At 45.8% G+C, this 27,841-nt stretch overlaps 3 protein-coding genes across 3 annotated transcripts in view; 1 reads left to right on the plus strand and 2 right to left on the minus strand.

The window, feature by feature from the left end:
* LOC140188978 (uncharacterized) overlaps positions 1–27,841 on the minus strand; it is a 595,826-nt gene that overhangs the window by 558,726 nt on the left and 9,259 nt on the right. The window lies entirely within an intron of this gene.
* The window catches only part of LOC140188979 (uncharacterized), a 507,794-nt gene that overhangs the window by 95,700 nt on the left and 384,253 nt on the right, over positions 1–27,841 (plus strand). The window contains exon 2 of the mRNA XM_072245640.1: positions 7,241–7,248. Coding sequence (XP_072101741.1) covers positions 7,241–7,248 — 8 coding nt within the window. The remainder of the gene's footprint in view (positions 1–7,240; positions 7,249–27,841) is intronic.
* Positions 26,128–26,839, minus strand: LOC140188962 (histone H1-like). Its single transcript, XM_072245622.1, has one exon. It carries the CDS (start codon positions 26,802–26,804, stop codon positions 26,154–26,156), a length of 651 nt encoding a protein of 216 aa, XP_072101723.1. The 5' UTR covers positions 26,805–26,839; the 3' UTR covers positions 26,128–26,153.

The raw sequence follows: 27,841 nt of genomic DNA on the forward strand, positions 1-27,841 counted from the left end.
AGCTATGCCACCATCTCCCCATGATGCAAACCAGATTCGGTTACTGAATGGTCTCTGGTGCTATAAGATTCTGTAACTCGATTCTCAGTGTCTGAGCTGTTTTCTGAAGGATCGTTCCTCACTCTGTTGCAGTTCCTTTTCCCACCAGTGGGTGTCGCGACGTTCCGACAGACCGGAGAAACACAGCACCTGCGATCCGACTGAAGGGAGAATCGACCCGAGACATTCGAAGGGCTACAAATGGTTTCCTGCTTCACGTACCAGTAAATGGGAAACAAATCCTGATTATAAATATCCGTTCAAACAACACGCAGTTAGACGTTAATGGGATCCCCTCCTTTGTCCAGTCCTTGAACACAGTAAGTGACTGAATCGCTGAAGAATTCTGAGACACGTCCAGTCACACGGTGAGGAGAGGATGGGTAAAATGCGCCAGCTCTACACTCAGCAAACAAACATCAGAGTGACTCTATGAGTTCTCCTACACACTGACATCCGTGTGACAGATTCCCCACTCTTGTTTATTCCTCGTTAGTTCAGTGGTTAGTATCCCCGCCTGTCACGCGGCAGACCGAGGTTCATTTCGCCGACGAGGAGACCGTTCTCCTGCTTCAAATGAAGACGGGATTATAATATGGGACAATCTAGTGTGCAAATAGCCCAAAACTGGAGAGTTTCCCGAGAACAAGGGACGTTCAACATTTTATTTTCACTTTTCCCTCACGACGTCTGTATCTCAAGGCCGTTTGACGTTACACTCAATGACCGAATCCGTCACTCCGAAACATTATACAGAGACTGCTGCCGTGAGATATGAACTCCCGCACTTTCCCAGCACTCGTGCCGACTCTCTCAGTTTGTCTGGTTGACTGTGTGGAGAAGACAGGCAAAGGAACAGCTGAAACACTTTGGAGAGAACGATGCCATGGAATGTGTAACGCCGGGTTTAAAGCCACCCCGTCCCTCCCGCAACACTGGACCCTCTGAACAGACGCTCAGAAAATAAACTTGGGGGGGAAGGTACGATTGAGTTTTGTGACGTCATTACAACACGTGAGCATTCGGTTCGTAGCTCCGCCCCTAGACCTGATTGACAGCAAAGTACCTGAAAACGGTACGAGTTGCTGATTGGCTCAGGAGCGGTAGCGGTTGGTGGCGCTGGCTGTGAATGTGCGGGGATGATGGGAAACAAAGTAAGTTCAGGTCGGGATGGGGGGGCGAAGAGTGTCTGGAAAAGGAACCGGACATATAGGGTTCGGGTGAGTGCGGTAAGAGGTTGGAATGAAGTTGATCTAGATCTGCAAAACAGAAAAAGGAACACAATATTGGAATGATTTCAAGAGATTTGAGAGGATACTAAAAAAAAGAAAGAAGCTTTCAAGGTATTGTTTAAATTTTACCCGGAACAGCTTTCTTTTATCAATGCCATTAAATTAACTGCAGCAATACACAAAATGCTGGAGGAATTCAACAGCATCTATGGAAAAGAGTTCAGTCGACATTTCGGGCCGAGGCCATTCATCAGTCCTGAGTTCCTCCGGCATTTCATGTGTGTAGCTTGGATTTCCAGCATCTGCATGTTTTCTCCTTTGAAATTAACTGAAGTGTTGAAAACTACTTTAGGGAATATAGATTGTGCTCAAACCTTAAGGGGAGGTGATGTGCTAATCGTTAAGATAAGAAACGTGAGAAGGCATTATATTTGAAGACTTTAATTGGTTAAAAAAATGGTATCTGTGTTGCCTAATGAAAATACCACAAATCAGGGGTGTTAGGACAGGTGTTCTGGTGGAGATTTCGATGAAGAGATTAAGAATGTAAACAGATTACAAATGCAAACGCGAGGATATCTGCAGATGCTGGAAATTCAAGCAACACACACACAAAAGTTCTGGTGAACGCAGCAGGTCAGGCAGCATCTGTAGAAAGAGTTCCAGTCGACGTTTCAGACCGAGACCCTTCGTCAGGACTCGGGCCGAAACGTCGACTGTACCTCTTCCTGTAGATGCTGCCTGGCCTGCTGTGTTCACCAGCAGTTTTTGTGTGTGTTGCAGAGATTACAAGTAGTTTGAAATAGAGAAAACATGGACAGTTTAACTGCATTGATATATTTTGATGAGGTGAAGCTTTCTAGTAAAGTTAGTCTGGGGTATGTTAGTTATAATGCACGAGCGCATATTCCACCTCCGCTTAGATGTCACAATGCCAGAGATTTGGGCATCTTGTGGCAGTATCTCCTGGAAAACTAAGGTGTAGTTAGTGTTGTGGAAAACTAAGTATGAAGATTGTGAAGGTGTAAAGTTTAACTGGTGTAATTGTAGAGGAGAACATAGTGCAGTCTAGTCATAGTCATAGTCATACTTTATTGATCCTGGGGGAAATTGGTTTTTGTTACAGTTGCACCATAAATAATAGTAATAGAACCATAAGTAGTTTAATAGTAATATGTAAATTATGCCAGTAAATTATGAAATAAGTCCAGGACCAGCCTATTGGCTCAGGGTGTCTGACCCTCCACGGGAGGAGTTGTAAAGTTTGATGGCCACAGGCAGGAATGACTTCCTATGACGCTCAGTGTTGCATCTCGGTGGAATTATTCTCTGGCTGAATGTACTCCTGTGCCCACCCAGTACATTATGTAGTGGATGGGAGACATTGTCCAAGATGGCATGCAACTTAGACAGCATCCTCCTTTCAGACACCACTGTGAGAGAGTCCAGTTCCATCCCCACAACATCACTGGTGTTACAAATGAGTTTGTTGATTCTGTTGGTGTCTGCTACCCTCAGCCTGCTGCCCCAGCACACAACAGCAAACATGATAGCACTGGCCACCACAGACTCGTAGAACATCCTCAGCATCATCTGGCAGATGTTAAAGGATCTCAGTCTCCTCAGGAAATAGAGATGGCTCTGTCCCTTCTTGTAGACAGCCTCAGTGTTCTTTGACCAGTCCAGTTTATTGTCAATTTGTATCCCCAGGTATTTGTAATCCTCCACCATGTCCACACTGACCCCCTGGATGGAAACAGGGGTCACCGGTAGCTTAGCGCTCCTCAGGTCTACCACCAGCTCTTTTGTCTTTTTCACATTAAGCTGCAGATAATTCAGCTCACACCATGTTACAAGGATGTGAAGTACAGTACTTAAGAAAGCAGCTGGTTGAACAGGTTAAAGTACAGTTAGGTGTGTCTTAAACAGAGGCTTTGCAACACAGTTAAACCAAATGTTGATCAAGTATAACCAGTCAGACAGAATATGAAGTCAGCGGCTGTGTGTCACATCACAGGTCCATTAATAAAGATACTTTACTAGTCAATAAAATGAAGTTTGTGATGTTTATAAAGGATGTCGTGAATTGTACTGTTCAGTCATCTGGACATACTGAGAAAATTAAAATGATTGTGAAAGCTGCGGAAAAGTATCGAGGTATAACTGGTGTTTCATGGGAAACTGTAAAAGAAGCTCTGATGGGTGGGGTATCTGTAGTTCAGTCTCTTTGTGCAGGTACAGAATGGGATTAAGAATATTGCAGTGGAATGAGAGAAATGCGATGGTCAAGACATTAGGAAGTTTATTTCTGATTCATCAAATCGGCCCAATATGAAACCAGGCTGTTACCGCATTTCCTTTAGAGGAAATTATATTGCAGTATGGCATGATAGGTTAGGTGATAGAGGGGGTGGTGTTGCATGTTTAAAATGGGAAGGGATAGGACACAGAGTTGTGGATGTGAATGAAGTGTATGAGGTGTTTGTAGCAGAAGCATTTGATTCAACAGGTAGGGGTACTAAAGTGGTAAAACTCTTGTGGAGTGCTTTTGATTGATTTGTTGGAAAGCATATGTCACTCTAGATCACTAAGGGTTGTATGGTGCGGGGATTTTTGTGCACAGTTCACTGTGGGGTCATTCATGGTACTGTTTGATTGTAGAAGAATGTTTAGGTATTTTCAATCTTGTGTGATTTAATGATGGGAGGGGTATGAAATGTAATGTTTCTAATCGTCTGAAAACTGCTGTAAATTTAACTCCTGTTTCAAACATTCTGGCTGGAGTGACTGAATGAGATGTTATGAGTGAGGAGACAATGGGGAGTGATTATTTTCCTATATTTATAAGCTTAGGTTTGGAGTTATATAGGGTGCAGGAGACTGTTTTTAGGAGGTGGAATTTTGATGAAGCAAACTGGGAGAATGTTGAGGCTGATATGGGTTTCTGCAATGAATGGTTATGTCACATTATTCATCAAACTGCGGTGGAAGTGATGCCTGTTAAAAATGACATTAATAGGAGGAAGACTGCACCTTGGTGGATGGGGGAGTGTGCAGAGCGAATTAGGGAGAGAAATAAGGTGTTTGGGAGAGCTGAGAATTATCACTCTCTGAGTGACCTTATTAAGTATGAAAGGGTACAAGCTGTGGTGAGGAAAGTGGTGAAGGTTGTGAAAGAGGTTTACTGGAGGTCATCTTGTGATAGTATTGGACAGGATACTAAACTTGGAGGTGTTTGGGGAATGATTCAGAAAATCGGGGTGTGGGGTTCATCGGGTTAATAACATTCCAGTATTGATTAAAGAAGGTAATTGTTAGAACATAGAACAGGCAGCACAGTACGGGCCCTTCGGCCCACAATGTTGTGCCGACCTTCAAACCCTGCCTCCCATATAAGCTCCCACCTTAAATTCCTCCATATACCTGTCTAGTAGTCTCTTAAACCTCACTAGTGTATCTGCCTCCACCACTGACTCAGGCAGTGCATTCCACGCACCAACCACTCTGAATAAAATACCTTCCTCTAATATCCCCCTTGAACTTCCCACCGCTCACCTTAAAGCCATGTCCTCTTGTATTGAGCAGTGGTGCCCTGGGGAAGTGGCGCTGGCTATCCACTCAATCTATTACTCTTATTATCTTGTACACCTCCATCATGTCTCCTGTCATCCTCCTTCTCTCCAAAGAGTAAAGCCCTAGCTCCCTTAATCTCTGATCATAATGCATACTCTCTAAACCAGGCAACATCCTGGTAAATCTCCTCTGTACCCTTTCCAATGCTTCCGCATCCTTCCTATAGTGAGGCAACCAGAACTGGACACAGTACTCCAAGTGTGGCCTAACCAGTGTTATATAGAGCTGCATCATTACATCGTGACTCTTAAACTCTATCCCTCGACTTATGAAAGCTAACACCCCATATGCTTTCTTAACTACCCTATCCACCTGTGAGGCAACTTTCAGGGAATCTGTGGACATGTACCCCCAGATCCCTCTGCTCCTCCATGCTACGAAGCATCCTGGCATTTACTTTGTACTCTGCCTTGGAGTTTGTCCTTCCCAAGTGTACCACCTCCCACTTCTCAGGCTTGAACTCCATCTGCCACTTCTCAGCCCACTTTTGCATCCTACCAATGTCTCTCTGCAATCTTTGACAATCCTCTACACTATCTACTACACCACCAACATTTGTGTCATCTGCAAACTTGCCAACCCACCCTTCTACCCCCACATCCAGGTCGTCAATGAAAATCAGGAAAAGCAGAGGTCCCAGAACAGATCCTTGTGGGACACCACTAGTCACGATCCTCCAATCTGAATGTACTCCCTCTACTGAAATAGAGAAGGTTGAGTTACTGGCTTGGTTATTTGCTGCAAGTCACAATCAAGATAATTTAAGTGAAGAGCCTAAATGATGTCGAGATGAGGTTTTAAGTGAATACACTGATGTGTTGAAAGCCAGCTGTAACAATGATAGTATTAGTTACGTAGAGTTTATTTGTGTGAATGTAAGAAAGCTATTAACAGTGCAAGTCAGATGGCTGTAGGAAAGGATGATATATGTTATTGTATGTTTAAACATATAGCTTACAACTCTTGAGATAATATTAACAATTTGGAATCATATTTGGAGTTTAGACCATATTTCCTCCTTATAGAAAATGGTAGTACCTGTTCCGAAACCTGGAAATCCCCACAGGATCCTTCTAATTATAGACCAATATCATTAACATCCCATCTCATTTCGGTAAACTTACAGAACGTATGGTAATAGAGTTGTTGAATTATATTTTGGAAAAGAGAGGTGATGGAGCATTTTATCAGCGTGGATTTTGGAACTGTAGAATGACATTGGATTCAGTTTTATGTTTGGAAGATGATATTGGGAAAGCACTTGTAAATAAAGAAGTTGTAATTGCAGTATTTTTGTACTGAAAAAATATATCGTATGTTATGAAAGGATTAAATTATAGAAATGTGGAGTGAGAAGAAGGCTACATTATTTTTTTCTGAGTTTTTTATTTGTATACTCCAGGCAGTTAAGGATACGTAAGGTATATTTGGGATTCTATATGCTGGAGAATGGGACCCCATAAGACAGTATTTGTAGCCCTTTATTGTTTAATATTATGATTAGTGATATTTTTTTCTGAGATAGGTACTGGGGTGGGGAAATGACTTTTTGCAGATGATGCAGATTTATGGATCAGAGGTAGAAAATTCAATTGAATTCTATATAGAATGTGATTAGTGATTAATAAAGTCAAACAGTGGGAATATAGATGGGGTTTTAAGCTTTCAGTAGCTAAAATACATTTTGTGTTTTACTAAGATGATCAATAGACCTCTTTATTGATCCATATCATCCTCAATAGCAATTGATCTGAAATTATATGTTCAAACTCTTGAATAAGTGTCAGTGGTAAGATTTTATGGCATGTGGCTGGATTATAAGCCGATGTGGAAGCACCATATAGGTAAAATAATTGATAAATGTAAAGTAGCACCGAATATTCTTGGGTGTTTGTGTACATATTGTTGGGGCACTACTGGCCCATCACTGTGACTCTGTAAATAATTGATAAGTGTAAAGGAGCACTGAATATCCCTGGGTGTCTGTGTGGGTATTCTTGGGGAGCTATCGGCCCATCACCGTGACTCTGACAGGGAACCAATGCTACTAGAAATCCACCAAGCTGCTCATCTGCAAACTTCCCTTCCAGCATCTGGTGCAGAAGATCAGGCAGGACTTCAAAACCGATCTATGCTTCCAGAGCTCGACCATCAAAGGCCTGGAGGAGAATAACGAGGCTTACCTGGTCGGGCTCTTTGCACCATCCACACCAAGCGAGTCACCCTTGTGCCCAAAGAAATTCAGTTGGCTCGCCGCATCCGCCGGAAGCGAGCTTCAGCCTGGCCTCGGCAGCAAGCACAACAAAAGGCTCTTTTAAAAGCCACTAACCTGGAAGAGGAAAGGGTTGTCGCTTTCTCTTCATTACACTGTTGTGGTGTTGACACACTGATCTCCCCCATGGGAGTTTTGGGGTTGTTTGATGGGAAATCCCAATTCTCACACCAACTGATCTACTTGTTTTGGTCTCAGCTCATTTCATCAACACATTGATGTCACACTTTAGCCAAAGATGACCATCCACACCAGCAATAACTCCATCATCTCACAGTCAGTGTGAACTTACTGCTCACGGTTCCTACATCCACTCCCAAATCACTCAGTTGTATCACAAACAGCAAGGGTCACAGAACAGATTCATGTGGAACAACACTTGTCACCAGCATCTGATCACAAAACGACTCTCTGCCATCACTCTGTCTCCTATTGCAAAGCCAATTCTTGATCCAATTTGCCAAATGGCCTGACTGAGGCCCATATGAACCATATCAATAAACTTCATCAGTGACGGCAGACCTGGGTGAAGATGGTCAGGACCCAGGTGCTGGAGTATCAGAGACTAAAATCCAGACACGATAGGAGACGGAAACAATGACAGGGTTCAAAACCAGTCTGTGTCTGTCGGAAAGACCACTTTGAGTGACTCCTTTGCTCCAAATAGGAGAAAAAAATAAGTAAATAGAGAAGAAATAAAAATTACAATAAAAACTGCAGATTCTGTAGTCTGAAAAGCAAAAGCAGAAAACAGGAAACTCCAGACCTGAGTGTCCACCACTTGTACCAGGGAAACATTTGGAGCTGTAACAAAGCAGGAATTTTTTGCCAACTTACAAAACCATCAGCCAAAGTCAGCAGAGTCTGGTGAAAGTGACTCCATGTTTAACAAACACATTTGAGTGGTTGGAGCAGTAACACCAACTGTGGATAAAGGGACCCAGTGACGCACTGAACCGAGATGTCCAGGACACGTTTGATAAGCCGCTCCATCGCAGGGAGTTGGGGAAAATGAGAGCTGACCGTGATTTCTGAACTTGCTGATCACAAACACTGATGGGAACTGAGTTGTGAAGAGCGGTGAGGAGTCTACAAAGGGGTAGATACAGGTGACGTGATTGGACACAGGTCTGACAGCTGGGATATTGTGGGGGAGGGAGGGTGTGAACTTGTACCTGACCCTCTGGCTAAAGAAATGTCTTCTTATCTCTTTTCTGAAGAGACATTCTTCTATTCTGAGTGTGTGCCATCTGGTGCTGGACTAACCCACTGCAGGAAACATCCACTCCACGTTCACTCAAGTGGTTATAATGTCACTCTCTTCTCATTCTTATGAAGTCCAGCAAGTACAGGCCCAGAGCCATCAAATGCTCCTAATGTGTTAACCTTTTCATTCCCAGGGTTATTCTCGTCAACCTGCTCTGGACCCTCTCCAATGCAAACACATCAATCCTTGGATGAAGGGCCCAGCATTGCTCACAATACTCCTTGCAGACTGACAAATGTCAGCATGGACAAGTAGGCCCCTATTTTCACATTTCTGTGAGAAAAGTAACTAATTTTCATTCTTATATTTTGCTGGTTTTAATGTAATCTTCTTCCTCAGTTGTAATTTCTATTTCCCTTCACGATGAAGACTTTGCATTCAAAGTCAACAACATCTCCTCCACAATCACCGTCAGCACTGGTGCACCACAAGGTTGTGCTTGGCCCACGACTCTACTCACTTTATACCTGTGATTATGTGGCTAAGTACAACCCCAGTGACATATTTAAGTTTGCAGATGACACCACTGTTGTTGGATGAATCAAAGGTGGTGACAAATTTGCCCTCAGGAGGGAGATGTGTGATCTGGTTGAATGGTGCCACAACGACAACCTCTCACTCAATATCAGCAGATCACTGACCACAGGGGCAGGAAACCGGACGTCCATGAGCCAGTCATCATCAGGGGACTGGAGGAGGAGAGAGTCAGTAACATTAAATTTCTGAGCATTATCATTTCAGAGGGTCTGTCCTGGGACTAGCAGTAAGTGTCACTATAAAGCAGGCAGGGCAGCGACTCTGCCTGTGTGTAATCAGCGTGACATCTCAAACTTTGACATGTATAGATGCAGAGTGGAGAGTAACCTGACTGGTTTCATCATGGCCTGATATGGAGACACAATGATCAGGAATGGAAAGGAAACTGTCTACAAGAAATTTGTGGAGATGTCAGGTGTAATTTTTTTTTACCAGAGTGTGGTGAGTGCGTGGAATAGGCTACCGGCAAAGGTAGTGGAGGCGGATACAATAGAGTATTTTCACAGACTCCTGGATAGGTACTTGGAGCTTAGAAAAACAAAGGGCTCTGGGTAATGCCAGGTAATTTCTAAAATAGGTAGAGGTTTGGCACGGCATCGTGGGCCGAAGGGCCTGTATTGTGCTGCAGGTTTTCCATGTTTCTAACTGGTGGATGCATCCCAGTACATCACAGGCAAAGCCCTCCCCATCATTCAGTACATTTACAAGCAGCACTTCTACAAGAAAGCTGCATCCATCATCAACAACATCCTTCAGCCACCTCATGCTCTCTTCCACTGCTGCCATCGGGAAGGACGTACAGGAGCCTTAGGTCCCACACCACCAGGTTCAGGAAGAGTTGTTACCCTACACCAGTCATGCTCTTGAAATGGTGTAGGCACCTTCACTGAACTGATTCCATAACCTGCAGACCCACTTTCAAGTACTCCACAACTGAATTGCACAGTAATATTTATGTTTTAGTATTTGCATGATCTGTCTTCTTTTGCACATTGGTTGTCTGTCAGTCTTTGCTGTTTATAGTTTTCATAAATTCCACTGTCTTCATTTCCCTGTAAATACCTGAAAGAAAATGAATCTGAAAGTAGTAACCTGTTGTGCCAGATGTCCCAACACAGGAGATCACTGCTACACTACAATAAGGAATGTCTATCGTTTGCTCCCAAGACCACATTTTGTTCAGTGGGATCATTTGGCTGTACTCGTCCTACCTGCACACAGACAGAGCCTAAGGAACAAGGCTCCAGAGATCAAGATAACTGAGGGGTTGTGTTGGGAGGCTGAGGAATGGTTACAGGATTGCCTTGAGTCAGCAGGCTGAGCCATGTTCGTGAACTCATCTCAGGACCTGAAGGATGACACCGGGGTCACTACAGACTTTACTAAAACAGCTGTGGAGTCGTGTGTCCCCACAAAATCATTCAGGGTTTTCCCAAATCAGTAGGCCTGGATGAGCAATGAGATCCGGAACCTGCTGAGTGCCAGGTCAGAGGCATTCAAATCTGGAGATCAGGAATGCTACAAGAGGTGCAGGTTTGATCTCCAGAAACCATCTCTCAGGCAACGTGGAGATTCCGGACTAGACTGGAATAAAAGAGGGATGCTTGACAGCCTCGGCAGGGTTTATATGTCAAAACCTCCTGCAAGGGTAAATCATGTGACAAAGGAGACAGCAGAGCTTCAGTTCCAGACGAGCTCAATGCCTTCTATGCTCACTTTGTCCACCAGAAGAGGGAGGAACCATCGTGCACCCCCGTGTCTCCCGATGGTCATTTGGTCTTAGTATCTGAAGATAACGTGCAGGCTGCCTTCAAGAGAGTGAATCCAAGGAAAGCATCTGGTCTGGATGGAGTACCTGGCCGAGTACTGAAGACCTGTGCTGACCAGCTGGCTGGTGTATTCACGGATATCTTCAACCTCTCGATCTGGCAGTGTGTGGTACCCACCTACTTCAAGGAAGCTTCAATCATATCGGTGGCCAACAGGAGCGTGGTAACCTGTTTAAATGACTATTGCCCAGTGGCACTTACATCCACAGTGATGAAGTGTTTTGAGAGGCTGGTGTTGAAGCATATCAGCTCTTGTCTGAATGGTGACTTGGATCCTCTCCAATCTACCTACCGAAGCAACAGCAGATGCTGTCTCGTTGTCTCTTCACACAACTCTGGAACATCTGGACAGCAAAGATGCAAACATCTGGATGCCCTTTATTGATTACAGCTCAGCATTTAACACTGTCATCCCCTCAAAACTGATCAGTAAGCTCTCAGACCTGGGCCTCAATACCCCCTTGTGCAATTGGATCCTGGATTTCCTCAGGTGCAGATCCAAATCAGTTCAGATTGGTAAAAACATATACTCCACAACCTCTATCAGCACAGGAGCAGCACAAGGAAGTGTGCTTAGCCCCCAGCTCTACTCGCTTTACACCTATGACTGTGTGGCTGAGTACAGCTCCAACACCATATACAAGTTTGCTGATTACATCACAATCAAAGGTGGTGATGAATCAGCAAACAGGAGAGAGATTGAAAACTTTGCTGAGTGGTGTGATAACAACGACCCTTCACTCAATGTCAGTAAGACCAAGGGACAGATTGTAGACTTTAGGAGGGAGAAACCAAAGGTCCATGAGCTAGTAATCAAAGGATGATCAGAGGTGAAGAGGGTCAGTAACTTTAAATTCCTGTGGGTCACTCATTCAGAGGATCTGTCCTGGACCCACCGCATAAATATAATTGTGAAGAAAGCACAACAGCATTCTAGTTCCTCAGGACTCTGCAGAGGTTCAGCATGTCATTGAAAACCTTGGCAAACTTATATAAATATGTGGAGGAAGATGTGCTGACTGGCTGCATTACAGCCTGATACAGGAACACCGATGCCTTTGAGTGGGAAATCCTGCAAAGGGTAGTGGATTCGGCCCGGTATATCACAGGTAAAACCCTCACAACCACTGAGCACATCTACATGAAACATTGCCGTAGGAAAGCAGTGTCCATCAGCAAAGATCCTCACCACCCAGGCAACGATCTTTTCTCACTGTTACCATCAGATAGAAGGTACAGGTATCTCAGGACTCGCACCACCAGGTTCAAGAACAGTTACTACCCCTCAACCATCAGTGTCTTGAGCAAAACACTCATGTCACCACTGTTATATCGTTATTTCATGCTTGTTATTTATTGCTATTTATTTCTCTGCATTTACACAATTTGTTTATAGTTCCTCATATTTACAGTTCACAGTTACTGTTCTATAGATTTGTTAGATTTCTCTGGTTTGTCACTATCCCAGGGGTATCCAAAGGAGTGTACTTGTTGCTGAGGGTCACAGCCACAGGGAGACATTGCACTGTCTGTCTCTTCCCCTTTCCAGTCGTGGTAGTCACCAAACTATTTGCAGCCTGACCTCAGGTTTGACCAACCCACTGAATCTCTGGTCTCAGCATCCTGGAAACTCTAGGTCTGTCCATCTCCAGCACCATTCCCACTTCTAGTGGTCACCCTCATGCATTAATCCTTTTATTGCCACGATCATTTGTGGCACCTTGTCAAAGAAAGCCTTTTGAAAGTCCAAGTATATGACATCAGTGCATCCCCTTTATCCATCCTGCGTGTAATCTCCTCAAAGTATTCCAACAGGTTCATCAGGCAAGACTTTCCCTTAAGGAAACCGTGCTGACTTTGTCTTTTCTTGTCCTGTGTTTCCAATACTCCTTAACAATTCACTCCGGTATCTTCCCAACCACTGAGGTCAGTCTAACTGGTCTATATTTCCCTTTCTGCTGCCTTGCTTTGTTATATGCCCTCTGTTACGTACCCCGTAACTGGGTTGCCAAACCAGCAGAAATGGATCACTCAGTTGGAGTTTGGATTAGTGGAACTAAGAAAGTTTTATTAAAGAAACAAGCAACACAGTAATTGAAAGGATAATAAATGCAACAGTTCAGCAATGATAAACACACATGTGCACAGAATTAAGATAACAGCATCAATCAAGCTCTATCATTGTCTAGGGGTAAATGACCAAATTTCAAAGTGACACAAAGTTCAGTGCAATTTAGTTCAGTTCGCAGTAATCGTTGTCATGGCGATGGACAACGTGGGGGGAGCGAGAGAGAGAGAACGGGAACGACTGATCATTCAGACACGGCTTCCACTCACAGACCGGCGATATTGCTCAGAAGCAGCTTCCGGGCAGGTCCTTGGTGATGTCACCTGAGGTCACTGACTGTGACCCCTCCTCCAGATGCGGTCGATCCTCTGCAGTGAACCCGGCACCCAAGCGAGGGTGGACACACACCGGGTTCCCGCTGATCGTACCTTTCCACCCTGTGCGTTTAAGGCTGATCCCCCGATCAGCCATCCAAGAGCTTCTCACCGACTTGTGAGAGGCGCACCGCTTCCAGGGTCTCGTTACCTCGGGTGTCGTGTGTCCTGCCTTAGCGAACCTGTCCCTTTTTATCCCCCTGCTGGGGTATCGCCTGTCCATCACTTAAAACAGTTCAGGGTTCAAAGGGGGAGCCGATCTTGGCAATACCCAGATTGATGGCTCCTTCATTACCATCTCCACATGCTGCTTCATTGTTCCTTATCTCTCCTTCCCCCTGAGGACAGGTGGCAGACCAACTGCTGATGCCACTGATGCTAACCCAGCCAGCAAACATCTTAATTTTATGTGTATTCTCGTCACACCTCCCTTTTGGTTTTACATTAGCTTTGATTTCCTTGTCAGCCACGGTTGTACTATTTTGCCATTTGAGTATTTATTTGTTTTTGGAAAACATTCATCCTGCACCTCCCTCATTCTCCCCAGAAACTGTTGCTTCTCTGCTGCCATCCCTGCCAGCATCTCCTTCCAATTTATTTTAGCCAACTCTTCTCTCATACCACTGTAACTGCCTTTACTCCACTGAAACACTGCTGTGTCAGACTGTACTTTCTCCCTGTCCAATTTCAGGTTGAACTCAATGATACTGAGATCACTGCCTCCTAAGGGTTCTTTTACCTTCAGCTCCCTAATCACCTCCAGTTTATTCAATAACACACAATCCAGTATAGCTGTTCCCCTAGTAGCCCAATGACAAACTGCTCTAAAAAGCCATCTGTTCGGCATTCACCAAACTCACTCTCTTCAGATCTATTTCCAACCTGATTTTTCCCAATCGACCTGCATGTTAAAATCTCCCATGACTCCGATGAAATCTCCCCTTCCACAACATTGCCCTTTTGACCTGCCTTTTCTATTTCCTGTTGTAATCTGTGGTCCACATACCAGCAACTGTTGGGAGGCCTGTAAACAACTACCATCAACGTCCTTTTTACACTTGCAGTTTTTAAATTCAACTCACAATGATTCAACATCTTCCGATCCTGTGTCACATCTTTCTACTGATTTGTTACCATTCTTTACCAGCAGAGCCATGCCATCTCCATTGTCTACCTTCCTATCCCTCTGATACGTGTAACCTGGGGCATTTAGCTCCGAACTAGAAACATCCTTCAGCCGTGATTTAGTGATGGTCACAACATTAAACATGACAATCCGTAATAGGGCAATAAGATTATCCACCTTATTTCTTACACTCTGTGTATTGAGATATAACAGTTTGAGTTCTGCATTTGCTACCCTAATTGATTTTGCATCCCTCATGCACTGATACTCACCCTGCTGGCTGCAGTTATGTCCTGTCATCTGCCTGCCCTTCCTGACAGTGTGACTGCATGCGATCTTTGCTTTTTTACCATCTGTTCTATCCTGCATCCTTTCACACCAGTTCCCATGCTCCTGCCAAATTAATTTAAACCCTCCCCAACCGCTCTAACAAACCAGCAGTATGCCCACAAGAAACTAACCTCAGGGTTGTATATGGTGACAGAAATGTATTTTGATAATACATTTACTTTCAGCTTTGAACTTTGTAGTAGAGAGCCAGGTGTTGTACTGGTCTGTGTCCTCACTGGCTGGTGCTGTGCTCTGGCAGCTCCGTGTGCTTGGTATATAGTGTCAGTGTTTCGACAGAAGTGTGTCCTTATTACACAATTGATCTTGTCCATCCTGGAGTTTTGTAGATTCACTGGCGACCAGAGTGATTTTTTTCAGACTATTATTGGGCGGAGAATCATTCTGTGATCGTCGAGACTATTTGACCCATCAAATTTATACCAACTCCTGCTACAACATTTCCACAATCCCATTCCCCACTCTGTCCCCACAGCTCTGCAGGTCATTTCCCCTGAAGGACCTGTCTAATTCCTCCTAGAACACTGGTTGTTCCTCCCACCACTCTGCTGAGTCCCATATTTCCCAAGGTGAAGTCAAGAATGTCCCCCTCCCTGGTGGACCACATATTGTTTCAGGAAACCTTCCTGAACACAGATAATGCTCCATCCAAGCCTTAGGGTGCAAGGGAGTCCCAGTTACTCTGGGGAGATTATTCACTCACCACATCTACTCTGTAGTTTTTACATCAGTCCATAACCTGCCGACATATCTGTTCCTCTCTTACTGGCCGTTGTGAGGCTTCCAGTATAATCCTAGCACGGGGATTGCTCCTTTCTTATTCCTGAACTCCACCCACATTGTCTGACTGGAGGAGCCTCCAGAGTGACCTCGACCTTGTGACATTCTGCCTGATCAGCCGTACAGATCCCCAACCTCATTCACCTCCCTCTGGACTGCCTGAATCATCTGAATCCTGGAATGTTTCACTTCCAGTCTTGCCCTTCTCTCAGCTGGATCTCTGTAAACACAAAATACTCTGTGGATGCTGGGGTTAAAGCAACATGCACACCACGCTGGAGGAACTCAGCAGGTCGGGCAGCATCCGTGGAAACGAAAAGTCACCGTTTTGGGCCGGAACTGTGATACCTTTTTTTTTCCTTCCCTCGCTAGTGAGTGGTACTGGGATTATCCCCCACCCCCACCACAGAGTTTCTACTTAACTTTTCCCCAACTCCCTAAGTTCTCTTTGCAGGACTTTGTCTCTTTTGTTAGAGCCAATATGGACCACGACCTCTGGCTGCTCACCCTGCCCTTTCAGAATGGCCTGTACTTGTTCAGTTCCATCCCTGTCCCTGGTACCAGGGAGGTAATGCACCATCCTGCAGTCTCTCTCCTTACCACAGATACACCTGTCTGTGACCCTGGCTAAAGACTCCCCTGTCACTGAGGCTCACCGAGAACACAGAACAGTACAGCACAGGAACAGACCCTTCTTCCCATGATGTCTGTGCTGAACACGATGCCAAATGAAACTTAATCTCTTCTGCCTGCTTATAATTCATGTGCTTAAATTCTGTGAATATTCATGGATTTGTCTAAAACTCTGTTAAATGTCATTATCGTATCTGCTTCCACCACTCCCCATGGCAGCCCATACCTGGCCCTCACCACTCTCTGCACAAAAACAGAAATCTTACCTGCCCTAACGTCCACCTTTAAATTCTCACCCTAGCATTTTAAAGCTGCACCTTCTCATATTTGATATTTCTACCCTGGCAAAATGAATCTGCCTGTTTACCTTGTCTACACATCTCATAGTTTTATAATCTTCGGTCAGGTCTCCCCTCAGTCTCCTTCACTCCAGGGAAGACAGTCCCAGTCGGTCTGATCTTTCCTTGTAACTCAAGCCCCCAGTCCAGATAACATTCCTGTGAATCGTTTGTGCACCTTTCCAGTTTAATCACATCCTTCCTCTCATGTGACCAGAACTGCACAGGGTACTCCTGGTGTGGTGTCATTATTGATATGTACAACTGTAATGTGATGACCCAACTCCTCTCATAGCCTTTGCCGATGAAGACAAGCATGTCGTGTTCCTTCTTCACCACCTTTTCTACCTGTGTTGGCACTTTCAGGGAATTACGTACCTGTGCCCCAGGTTTCTCTTTCATCAACACTCCTCAGGACCCTCCATTCACTGGGTACGTCCTGACTTGCTTTAACTTCCCAAAATCCATCATTGTGCACTTGTCTGTCACAGTAACAACACTTCTCTGTTTCTCCGCACCAACACCCCAGCAGTAAATGTCAATGGACCATTCACCTCTGAACCTTGGTCATATATAGTTTTATGAACCACTCACTGCACCCGTCTCTATTTTGTTGTGTAGTTCAGCACCTTGACGCCTCTCTATTTCTCTCATTTACAATTTATCTCCACATAAATCACAGTCTGACTTTTGATTCCTCCTACCATTCTACATGCCATCATACTTCACCACATTAAACTCCATTTACCAAGTATTCTACTCACCAGCTTCTTCTTATCCTGTTGGAGAGATGAAATGTCCAATCACAACATGTCCTTCACCACATTCCCTGTCATTGACCTCCCTCCTCTGGGTCATTAATATCAATAACAAATCATTGTCGATCCAGAACTGGTCACTGAGAAACTCCACTAGTAATATCATCCCAGTCTGAAACAGACCTGTTATTCTGTCTCAGTATGATGACCAGTCTTCAGTCAGTATTAACACACTTCCTTCCCAGTACTGAGCTCTGGTCTTGTGCACCAGCCTTACATGTGGCACCTTGGCAAATGGCTCCCGAAAATCCAAAAACACCACTTCTCCAACTTCCACTGTAAAGTCTCAAATCTCTGGTGTGTTTGTCAAACATGACTGAACATTCAACAACCCAGGTTACAGGGTCTAAGACCAGGTTCCAGATGGACAGGGTGGTGAAGAGGCTTTTGGAACACTGGCCTTCAGTCAGGGCACCGAATATAGAAGCTGGGATGAGATGTTGCAGTTGTCCAACACGTTGGTTTGGCCGCATTTCGCAAATAGTGTTTAGTTTCAGTGACCCTGCTGTCTGACAGACACCATTAAGCTGGGAAGAGAGCAGAGGAGGTTTACGAGGATGTTGCTGGATCTTGAAGGACTGATTTGTGGAAAGCGTTTTGGTCAATTTTCCCTGGAATGTTGGAGAATGAGTAATGATATTGCAGAGGTGTATAAAATTATAAGGGGCCTGAGTTGGGTCAGAGATAACAATCATTTTGCCAGTGTTGGGGAATCAAGAACTGGAGGGCATTGGTTTAAGATGAGCTTTAATAGGAACCTGAAGGGCAACTTTTCCAGTTGGTGGTGGTGAGGGGGTTACAGACCACGAGCTCAGATGGAAACGTTGGTCATCGTGGACAATTTGAACTGAAGGTCTTGTTTCTGTGCTGTGTGAATCTGACTGTAAACCCTGTTGACTTAGTTCAATGACATTGAACTTTTCGAAATGATTTGCTATTTCTTGATAGATTATCAACTCCAGTACCTGAAGTGAAGTTAACAGGACTACAGTTACCTTCCACCCTTCTTCAACAATGGTTTTCAACTAACTGGGACCTTTCTGTAACAGTGAGTTTTGACAGACTTCAATGTCTCTCCTTTCTCTCCAGACTTTAGTGCAGGTCATTGGGACCTGGTAATGTTTGCTTTTAGTCCCATTAGTTTCTCCCTGGAGACGGCGGTTGTTACACATTATGGCACAATATTGAAATGTCACCATCAGATATCTGTGGGATGTTTTCTGTGTCCCCACTGTGAACACTAACTCCTTGTTGGTCTGATGGTCTGATGTTCAGTGCAGACTGGCAATCCTGCGACACCGCTGGTGCTTGACTCCATCGGTCTCCGCTGTTGCTCTGGAATCATCAGCTCCTGCATGGGCGACTGCTTGCTTCACGTATCGTACTTCCCTGACTTGCTTTACGTTTCGTACGTCCCCGACTTGCTTTACGTTTTGTACGTCCCCGACTTGCTTTACGTTTCGTACGTCCCTGACTTGCTTTACGTTTCGTACGTCCCTGACTTGCTTTACGTTTTGTACGTCCCCGACTTGCTTTACGTATCGTACGTCCCCGACTTGCTTTACGTTTCGTACGTCCCCGACTTGCTTTACATTTTGTACGTCCCCGACTTGCTTTACGTTTCGTACGTCCCTGACTTGCTTTACGTTTTGTACGTCCCCGACTTGCTTTACGTATCGTACGTCCCTGACTTGCTTTACGTTTCGTACGTCCCTGACTTGCTTTACGTATCGTACTTCCCTGACTTGCTTTACGTTTCGTACGTCCCCGACTTGCTTTACGTATCGTACGTCCCCGACTTGCTTTACGTTTCGTACGTCCCCGACTTGCTTTACGTATCGTACGTCCCCGACTTGCTTTACGTATCGTACGTCCCTGACTTGCTTTACGTATCGTACGTCCCTGACTTGCTTTACGTTTCGTACGTCCCCGACTTGCTTTACGTATCGTACGTCCCCGACTTGCTTTACGTTTCGTACGTCCCCGACTTGCTTTACGTTTCGTACGTCCCTGACTTGCTTTACGTTTCGTACGTCCCTGACTTGCTTTACGTATCGTACTTCCCTGACTTGCTTTACGTTTCGTACGTCCCTGACTTGCTTTACGTATCGTACGTCCCCGACTTGCTTTACGTTTTGTACGTCCCTGACTTGCTTTACGTATCGTACTTCCCTGACTTGCTTTACGTTTCGTACGTCCCTGACTTGCTTTACGTATCGTACTTCCCTGACTTGCTTTACGTTTCGTACGTCCCTGACTTGCTTTACGTTTCGTACGTCCCTGACTTGCTTTACGTTTCGTACGTCCCTGACTTGCTTTACCTATCGTACTTCCCTAACTTGCTTTACGTATCGTACTTCCCCGACTTGCATATCGACTTCCACAGCTAGGGCGCAATATCCATGGTCGACCCTGACCAGCGGAGAGCCATTACCAACATGTTTGCATGTGGCCTCCTCTACTGCTACGACGAAGCCAAATACAGGTTAGCCGAACAACACCTCATATTCTGACTGTGCAGCCTCCAATCTTGATAGAATGAACATTGATTTCTACCAATTCCGGATATCACTGCACTCTGTTTCCCTCACCCCCACTTCTTTTCACCCATTCTGATACCATTTAACCCCTTCACCTCTCTTCACACACCCTCATGACCTGCCCATCAACTCTGTCTGGTTCTCCACCTCCTTCGTGTCATCCCATGGTCCAAAGTTCTCTCCTATTGGATTTCATCGCTTTGCCTTTTCTGCCTGTCACCCAGCTCCTCAGATCATCATCCCTCCACAAACCACACGTTCCCTAAGGATGAGCTGTACTTAATGCAATCTGCAAGAGGACTGAGACTTCAGAAAAGATTTGTTTTCCAGCAAGACAATGACTGCGAGCTTAAAACCAAAGCTGCACAGGAATGCCTTAAGACAGCACAGTTCATGTCCTGGTGTGGCCAAGTCAGAGTCCAGACCTCAGTCTGTGGCTGGACTTGAAAAGGGCTGTTCACTCATAAACTCTGTGCATTCTGACAGACCTTGAGCAGTTTTGTAAGGAAGAATGGGAAAAATTGCAGTGTCCAGATGTGCAAAGCTGATAGTGACCTATCCACATAGACTCATGGTTGTAATTGCTGCCAACGGTCCATCGACTAAATACTGACTTGAAGGAGGTGAATACACCTACCTGCACAGGGTCCATTCCCTGTACGTTATATTACATGACACCCTTACTCTTATGCTTAACACCCTGACCAGTGGAAACCAGCATTCTGCACACCTTATCCCGTTGTGTAGCCACATTCAGTGAACTATGTGCCTGGATCCCAAGATCACTCTTTACACCAATGCTGTGAAGGGGTCAGACATTAACATTATACTTGCTTCTTTCATTTGACCTCCCAAACTGCAACGCCACATTCCCTCCCAGATTAAATTCCTTCTGCAGCTACTCTGCATATCTGTTTGTGATCTGTATCCCACTGTGTGCATTGATCAATATCTACACTGTCCACAATTCCACCTATCTTGCTGTCACCTGTAGACTTGTAAACCGCCCATCAACATTTTCATCCAAACATCGATATATATCAGAAACAACATAATTCCCAGCATCAATCCTTGTGGATCACCACTGCTCACAGACTTCCAGCCCTACTTAGCCTTCTATGAGAAAGCCATTTCTGAATTGAAATTGCAATTTATATTGAATCCCACTGCTCTTTTTCAAATGCCGTACTGAGGTTTATGTGGATCATGTCCACAGCCTTGCCCTCATCAAGCACCAAGATGTTGGGTCTCATTCTTTTCACATTATATGTCAATGATTTGGATGATGGAATTCATGAATTTATTGCAAAATTTGCAGATGATATGAAGAGACAGGTGGAGGTGCAGGTATTTTTGAGGAAATAGGGAAGGACAGACAGATGAAGAGAATGGGCAAAGAAGTGGCAGATGGAATACAGAATTGGGAAGTGTATGGTCATGCACTTTGGTTGAAGAAATAGTAGGGTTGATTATTTTCTAAATGGAGAGAAGATACAAAAAATTGAGGTACAAAGGGATTTGGGAGTCATTGTGCAGGATTCTCTAAAGGCTAATTTGCAGGTTGGGTCTCTGCTGAGAAAGGCAACTGTGATGTTAGCATTCATTTCAAGAGGACTGGAATATAAAAACAAGACTGTAATGTTGAGACTTTATGAAGTACTGGCAAAGTCTCACTTGGAGTATTGGGAGCAGTTTTGGGCCCTGTATGGAAGGCTGAGCTGAAACTGGATGGGTTTCAAACGAGATTCTCTGAAATGATTCCAGGATCAAACAGCTTGTCATATGAAGAACATTTCATGGCTCTGGGCCTTTTATTCACTGGAATTGAGAACAATGAGGGATGACTAATTGAAACCTATCACTGTGATAAAGTTGATGTGGAGAGGATGGGAGTGTAAGACCAGAGGACACAGCCGCAGAATAGAGGAGCATCCTTTTAGAATGGAGATGAGGAGGAATTTCTTTAGAGAGAGTGGTGAATCTGTGGAATTCGTTGTCACAGGCAGCAGCTGTGGAGGCCAAGGTATATTTAAGGTAGAGATCGATAGATTCTTGATTGGTCAGAGCATGAAGGGACACATGGAGAAGGCAGGAGATTGGGGCTGAGAGGAAAAATGGATCAGCCACAATGAAATGTCAGAGCAGACTCGATGGGCCAAATGGTCTAATTCTACTCCTATACCTTAGTCTCTGTCATCACCTCACAAACCTCGAGCAACTTTGTCAAGCGTGATCTGCCCACACAAAACCATGCTGATTGTCCCTAAGCAGGCCATGCCTTTGCAAATGTGCATAAATCCTGTACCTCAATATTTAACTCTGACCTGGTGGTCTTTAAACAACTCCCACATGTGGCTGCTCCCAATCAATGCCCCTTGGCTTCTGTCTTACTACGTCCTAACTTGCCCTCCTGCAATTTAGTACCTTCTTACAAGATCTAATTTTATTCTTACTCATAACTAAGAAAAATATAAGATCCCAAAATTTTCACTGAGTCTTGGCTGTCTCCTGGTCTGGTTCATTTCCCAAAACTAATTCCCACATGTTCTCAACTCTGGTTGGGCTCGACATAATGTTTCAAAATTTCCTCAGATTCACTAAAGAAATCTTGCGCTTCTTAGTATTGAGCAAATTCCAGTCAATTCGAGGGAAGATAAAGTCCCCCCACTGGTTATTGTGGGGCCAGTGCAAACATCCCAACAGTGTAACTGCAGATTGCCTCTGTAAATTAACCTTCCAGTTTGCAGTGACATTCCCAGTGGGGTAACCTCTGCATCTTTTAACCCCCCCCTCCCACCCCCACTCACATGTAAAACAATCAAACCCAGGAATGTTGAGCTGCCAGCCCTGTCCGTCCGACAACATAAAACTCCTAATGTTGAAATAAACTCATTTCAGCCCAGCAATCCCACCATGTTTATTAGCCTGACATTGGCGCTCGTTCTTTTCAGACTGTCTTGTCAGACATACATTCTCCCACTTGCTACTCCAGTTCAAACTCTGCCAAGTGACACCATCAAACCTCCTGGTGAAGATATTGGTTCCGGTCCGGTTCAAATGCAAATGGTCTTGTTTGTCCCGGTCTCCCAGCTGCCTGGACCACCCATGAATCCATGAATCTGAAAACCTCCCTCCTGCATCAGTTCCTCAGCAACATATTAAACTGCGCGAAATATCGATTTCTCACCACACTAGCGCATGGTTTTGGTCACAATTCCGCGATTACAATCCTGGAAGTCCTGCTTTTTTTTAACCTAGTTCTCTAAAACCACTGTGTAGGACTTAACATCCCTGCTCGTTTAAACCCTTCCGTGTAGCACGAAGAAGGCTCCCCGGAAACATATTGGCTCCCCTCCTCCTTGGACCCGTCTCTCGTTTCCCTTGAGACCCAAAGATCCTTGTACCTGAAGAACCACCCACCTCGCACCAGCTCCTCAGCCACCCCTTTACCTGGGCTTTAGAAGGCGCCAGAAGCGCGGTCTATATATCTGGTTATGTATCCTGTTCTTGTATGTGACCAGTCTTTCATTTCCCTGACGACCCAAAGGAACAATTGTTCTAATGAATCAACCCCCTCATCACTGGAAGTGACTGCACCCTCGCCCACCAACTGCTGTGTGTGAGGGCGCTGACACTGGTCATGGGGCCGGGAGGGACAGACCGAGGTCCTCGGGGATTTGTAGAATGGAAAAGCACTTCCTTTAATTTAAAGCAGGAGAATCGGCAAATTCCCAGAAAACCCCTAGTATGTACGTGGTGTGTGAGGGAGTTTTGTTTTTCGCTGGAGCGCTTTGTGTCGGATGAATCGTTGGAAATTGGCGGGTGTGGTAAAGTGAAGGCGGAGCTGGACGATGAGAGGCCGCTCTCGGCTCTGTCCGTCACTCTGACTCTGTCTCCTCCCCTCCCCGCCTCTGTCTCTCTGCGCGTTTCTCGGGCAGGTCGGGGCGCTGTGTATAAAAGGAGACAGCAGCAAGCAGTTTGTCAGTGAGCAGCGACTTGAGTGAAGCAGCATCATGTCTGGCAGAGGGAAAGGAGGCAAAGGACTGGGCAAAGGCGGAGCCAAGCGGCACCGTAAAGTGCTCCGTGATAACATCCAGGGCATCACCAAACCGGCCATCCGCCGTCTGGCTCGCCGTGGCGGCGTCAAGCGGATCTCGGGTCTGATCTACGAGGAGACCCGCGGGGTGCTGAAGGTTTTCCTGGAGAATGTGATCCGGGATGCGGTCACCTACACTGAACACGCCAAGCGCAAGACGGTCACTGCCATGGATGTGGTGTACGCTCTGAAACGCCAGGGCCGCACTCTCTATGGCTTCGGCGGCTGAAAAACTCCCACTTCCTCCCGAGCACGAAACAAAGGCTCTTCTAAGAGCCACCCACCGCCTCACAGACGGAGCCGTATCCACAGACTTTTAATTATTTTTTATCGATACGTCCAGTTCAGTTGCATTTGAAACAGATTGATCGATTCCGCTTGAAACATACTGCAATTTTGCCTTTCCAGTCAGTGATTACCGCAAAACCTGCATTAGGATCGATTTTAATCCTCTATCAGTTTCGAACAGAAATCAGTTCACTCGTTTAGAGAACGATTCTGCAGTTGTGAATTTAAATCTTAACTGAGGAAATTAGATATTAAATTTATTAAACGAAACTGAATTTGTATAATTCGTCATACAATTAATTGTAAATAAAATGTAATCAAGCACCGTTGCTGGATGGTCTTCAATTGCCAGGCGATTTTAAATTAATCCGGCGCCAATCACGCTGCATGAATGAAGTCCGACCGCTCGGCAAATTTTTATTTGTCGTAAATTTTTATTTGCCGCCAGCCTACAGGAAATGAATCAACCAATCGCAGTAAGGAACCTTAATAGACACCTGGTTCAGCCAATCAGAGGTGATGGGCAGACCCTTTCCAAAAGTATAAAATCCTGTCCCGAAGCACGTTTCGTCTATCTTGTTCCTGTATTTCAGCCCGTGTTGTCGGTTCTGAAGGAGAATGGCCCGCACCAAGCAGACAGCGCGTAAATCGACCGGAGGGAAAGCTCCTCGCAAACAGTTGGCGACTAAAGCGGCGCGGAAGAGCGCTCCAGCCACCGGCGGAGTGAAGAAGCCTCATCGCTACCGGCCTGGCACCGTGGCTCTGCGGGAGATCCGGCGCTACCAGAAATCCACCGAGCTGCTCATCCGCAAACTTCCCTTCCAGCGCCTGGTGCGGGAGATCGCTCAGGACTTCAAAACCGATCTGCGGTTCCAGAGCTCGGCCGTCATGGCCCTACAGGAGGCCAGCGAGGCTTACCTGGTCGGGCTGTTTGAGGACACTAACCTGTGCGCCATCCACGCCAAGCGAGTCACCATCATGCCCAAGGACATCCAGTTGGCCCGCCGCATCCGCGGGGAGCGCGCCTGAACCCAGCCTCCACAACAAGCACAAGAAAAGGCTCTTTTAAGAGCCACTACCACAGCAAAGGAAAGGGCTGTCGCTTGCTGATTATTGTAGTGACGATCTGCCTTCCTGATGGGGTTGTTCGGTTTCGCATTAACTGACCGCAATCATCAGCTGTTCTGTGCCGACAGGTTAATTCAGCAAGAGACAGGAGATGAACGCGCTCCCTCCCTGTCAGGGTCTCATCTGGCCCTTCACTTCTCCCACAAACCTGGCATGTACAGCTGCTGCGGCTGTTACCGTTTTGTTTTCTTTCGACATGCCCGGCTGTCCTTGGAGTGGGAGCATGCGGTCGCGATGGGTACAGTGGGAGATTTCCGAGAGCGGTAATTATATATTTTTGATTTTATTCTTGTAAATGTTGTGTAAATAAACTTTTGTAGCTGGTACCTGATTGAAGGTCAGTCGGCAAAGTCGCCGGGAAGGTTATCATATATCTTCCCCCTGCAGTCCATCCCCAGAGACAGATCCCTCTCTCAAGACGCCCCCTCCCCTCTCACATTGGTTTCAGCAGTTCCCAATCAACTCAGCTGAATCGGGCTTTGGGATGCGAGGTGCGGAATCTCAGTCACGCTGTCCTGGAGCGGGAGAAGGAACTGGGCCTGCAGACCACCCCACCGGTCTCACTCTCTCTCACACACACACAACCCGAGTGAAACGCAGCGTTTCACTTCAAATCTGGGACGTCAGGGCCGCTCTGAATGTCAGAGAGGTACCGGGAAAATCGGGTTTTATGCGATAAGTTCCCCCGCAAAACTCAGTCGGACCCGGCGCGGGAATCACAATATTCACGATCAGCTCTTTTCTGAGATGTGGGTGGCTCTGAGAAGAGCCGTTGGGTTCAAACACTTACAAACGGTATACCTTAATTCACTTTTTGACTGCTGTCTTCTTGGCCGCCTTCTTCTTCGGGGCTGCGAGTTTCTTGGGGCTCTTTGGCTTCGACGCCGCTGGTTTCTTAGCTGCCGCTTTTTTAGCCGCTGGTTTCTTAGCTGCCGTTTTTTTAGCCGCTGGTTTCTTAGCTGCCGCTTTTTTAGCCGCTGGTTTCTTAGCTGCCGCTTTTTTAGCCGCTGGTTTCTTCGCTGCCGCTTTCTTAGCCGCTGGGTTCTTGGCGCCAGACTTCTTGCTTGGAGATTTCTTGATGGCAGATTTCTTTACCGATGGTTTGTTCGCTTTCTTCACCGCTTTCACGGCACTTTTTCCTTGACCGGATTTAAAGGATCCCGAAAGACCCGCGCCCTTGGTCTGAACCAAGGAGCCGCTTTCCACTCTCTTCCTGATGCACATCCTGATCTGGGCGCGACGTTTCCCCACATCGACACCGCTGCTGGTCAGAGCCTTCATGATGGCCACAGCGGACATTCCCTTCCGATCGCGACAATCCGCCACAATCTTATCGATTTGTTCGCCCAGCTTGGGACCGGCTGGTTTGCTCCGGCCGGCCGCCTTCTTCTTGGGAGTCTTCTTTGCGGCGGCGGGTGCGGCTGGAGGAGCCGTTTCGGCGGGTGCTGTCTCGGTCATGTCGGCGACTCTGGAAAATGCTTCTCACAATCAGACTGAATGAGAACTGAAGCGAAAGGCGGCGGCCCAGAGCAATTTAAAGACAGCGAGCGGACGGGGCGGAGACATCCTGCTGTCAGCTTCCGGAGACTTCATTTTTCTGTGTTTCTCTCTCCTCAAAAACTCTCCGATTCCAATTAAAATCGGACACTCCAGAGACCCAGACTGGTCCTTGTCCGTCACTGAGGCCGCAAAGTTCGCCGGAAAGAGAGTTTAATCGGGATTAAAGGCAGCCCTTTCTATTTTAACCCGTTTGATTACTGCACTGCCCGCGATCTCTCTCCATTTTGTTGACCTGTTCTCTGCTTTTCGGCTGAAATTTTGAAACTAACTAAAACTTTGCGATTAATTCCCGCTTCGGGACTGAGCTGGGGAGTGGGGCGATCCCATAACAGAGAAATCTTTTCTTTTTGTACAGGAGGCGCTGGGAAATCCGGCGATGTGTTCGGACCCACAAACACAGTGATACTCGTCTAATCGCCCGCCGCTTTAAAACACTCTCTCTGAATCAGCAAGTCAGGCAGCATCAATGGTGAGAATAAACAGTGGACATTTCGGGCCGAGTCCCTTCATCAGGACTCTGGTGGGAGATGCTGCCTGACTTGCTGGGTTCCTCCAGCATTTTGGCCGCGTTGTTCGCCATTCCCAGAATCTCTTGTCGTTATGCTGACACAATGTTCACATCTGCACCTTCAGAGGCCTGTACTGCTGTCAGAACAAAACGACAGGTTCCTCGTCATATAACACGGTGATAAATCTGATTCTGATTCCAAGGAATAAAGGACAAAGGACATTGTCTGACCAAACTGACTATGTAACTGAGAACCTCGGGTCCGGGAAATATACCTTGGAAATCTTTTCTACACTTTCCCCAGTTTAACCACGTTTCCTATAATGGTGACAAGAGCTGTATACAAATCGGCAAGTGTGTCCTCCAGTCATTTACACAACTGTGACATAATGTCACAACTGATATACTCTATCCCCTGACTAATGAA

The sequence above is a fragment of the Mobula birostris genome, chromosome 28 (assembly GCF_030028105.1).
Source record: "Mobula birostris isolate sMobBir1 chromosome 28, sMobBir1.hap1, whole genome shotgun sequence".
NCBI lineage: Eukaryota > Metazoa > Chordata > Chondrichthyes > Myliobatiformes > Myliobatidae > Mobula > Mobula birostris.

Excerpts from the sequence above, each read along its gene's own strand:
- LOC140188962 (XM_072245622.1), bottom strand. The coding sequence starts at position 26,804 with ATGACCGAGACAGCACCCGCCGAAACGGCTCCTCCAGCCGCACCCGCC.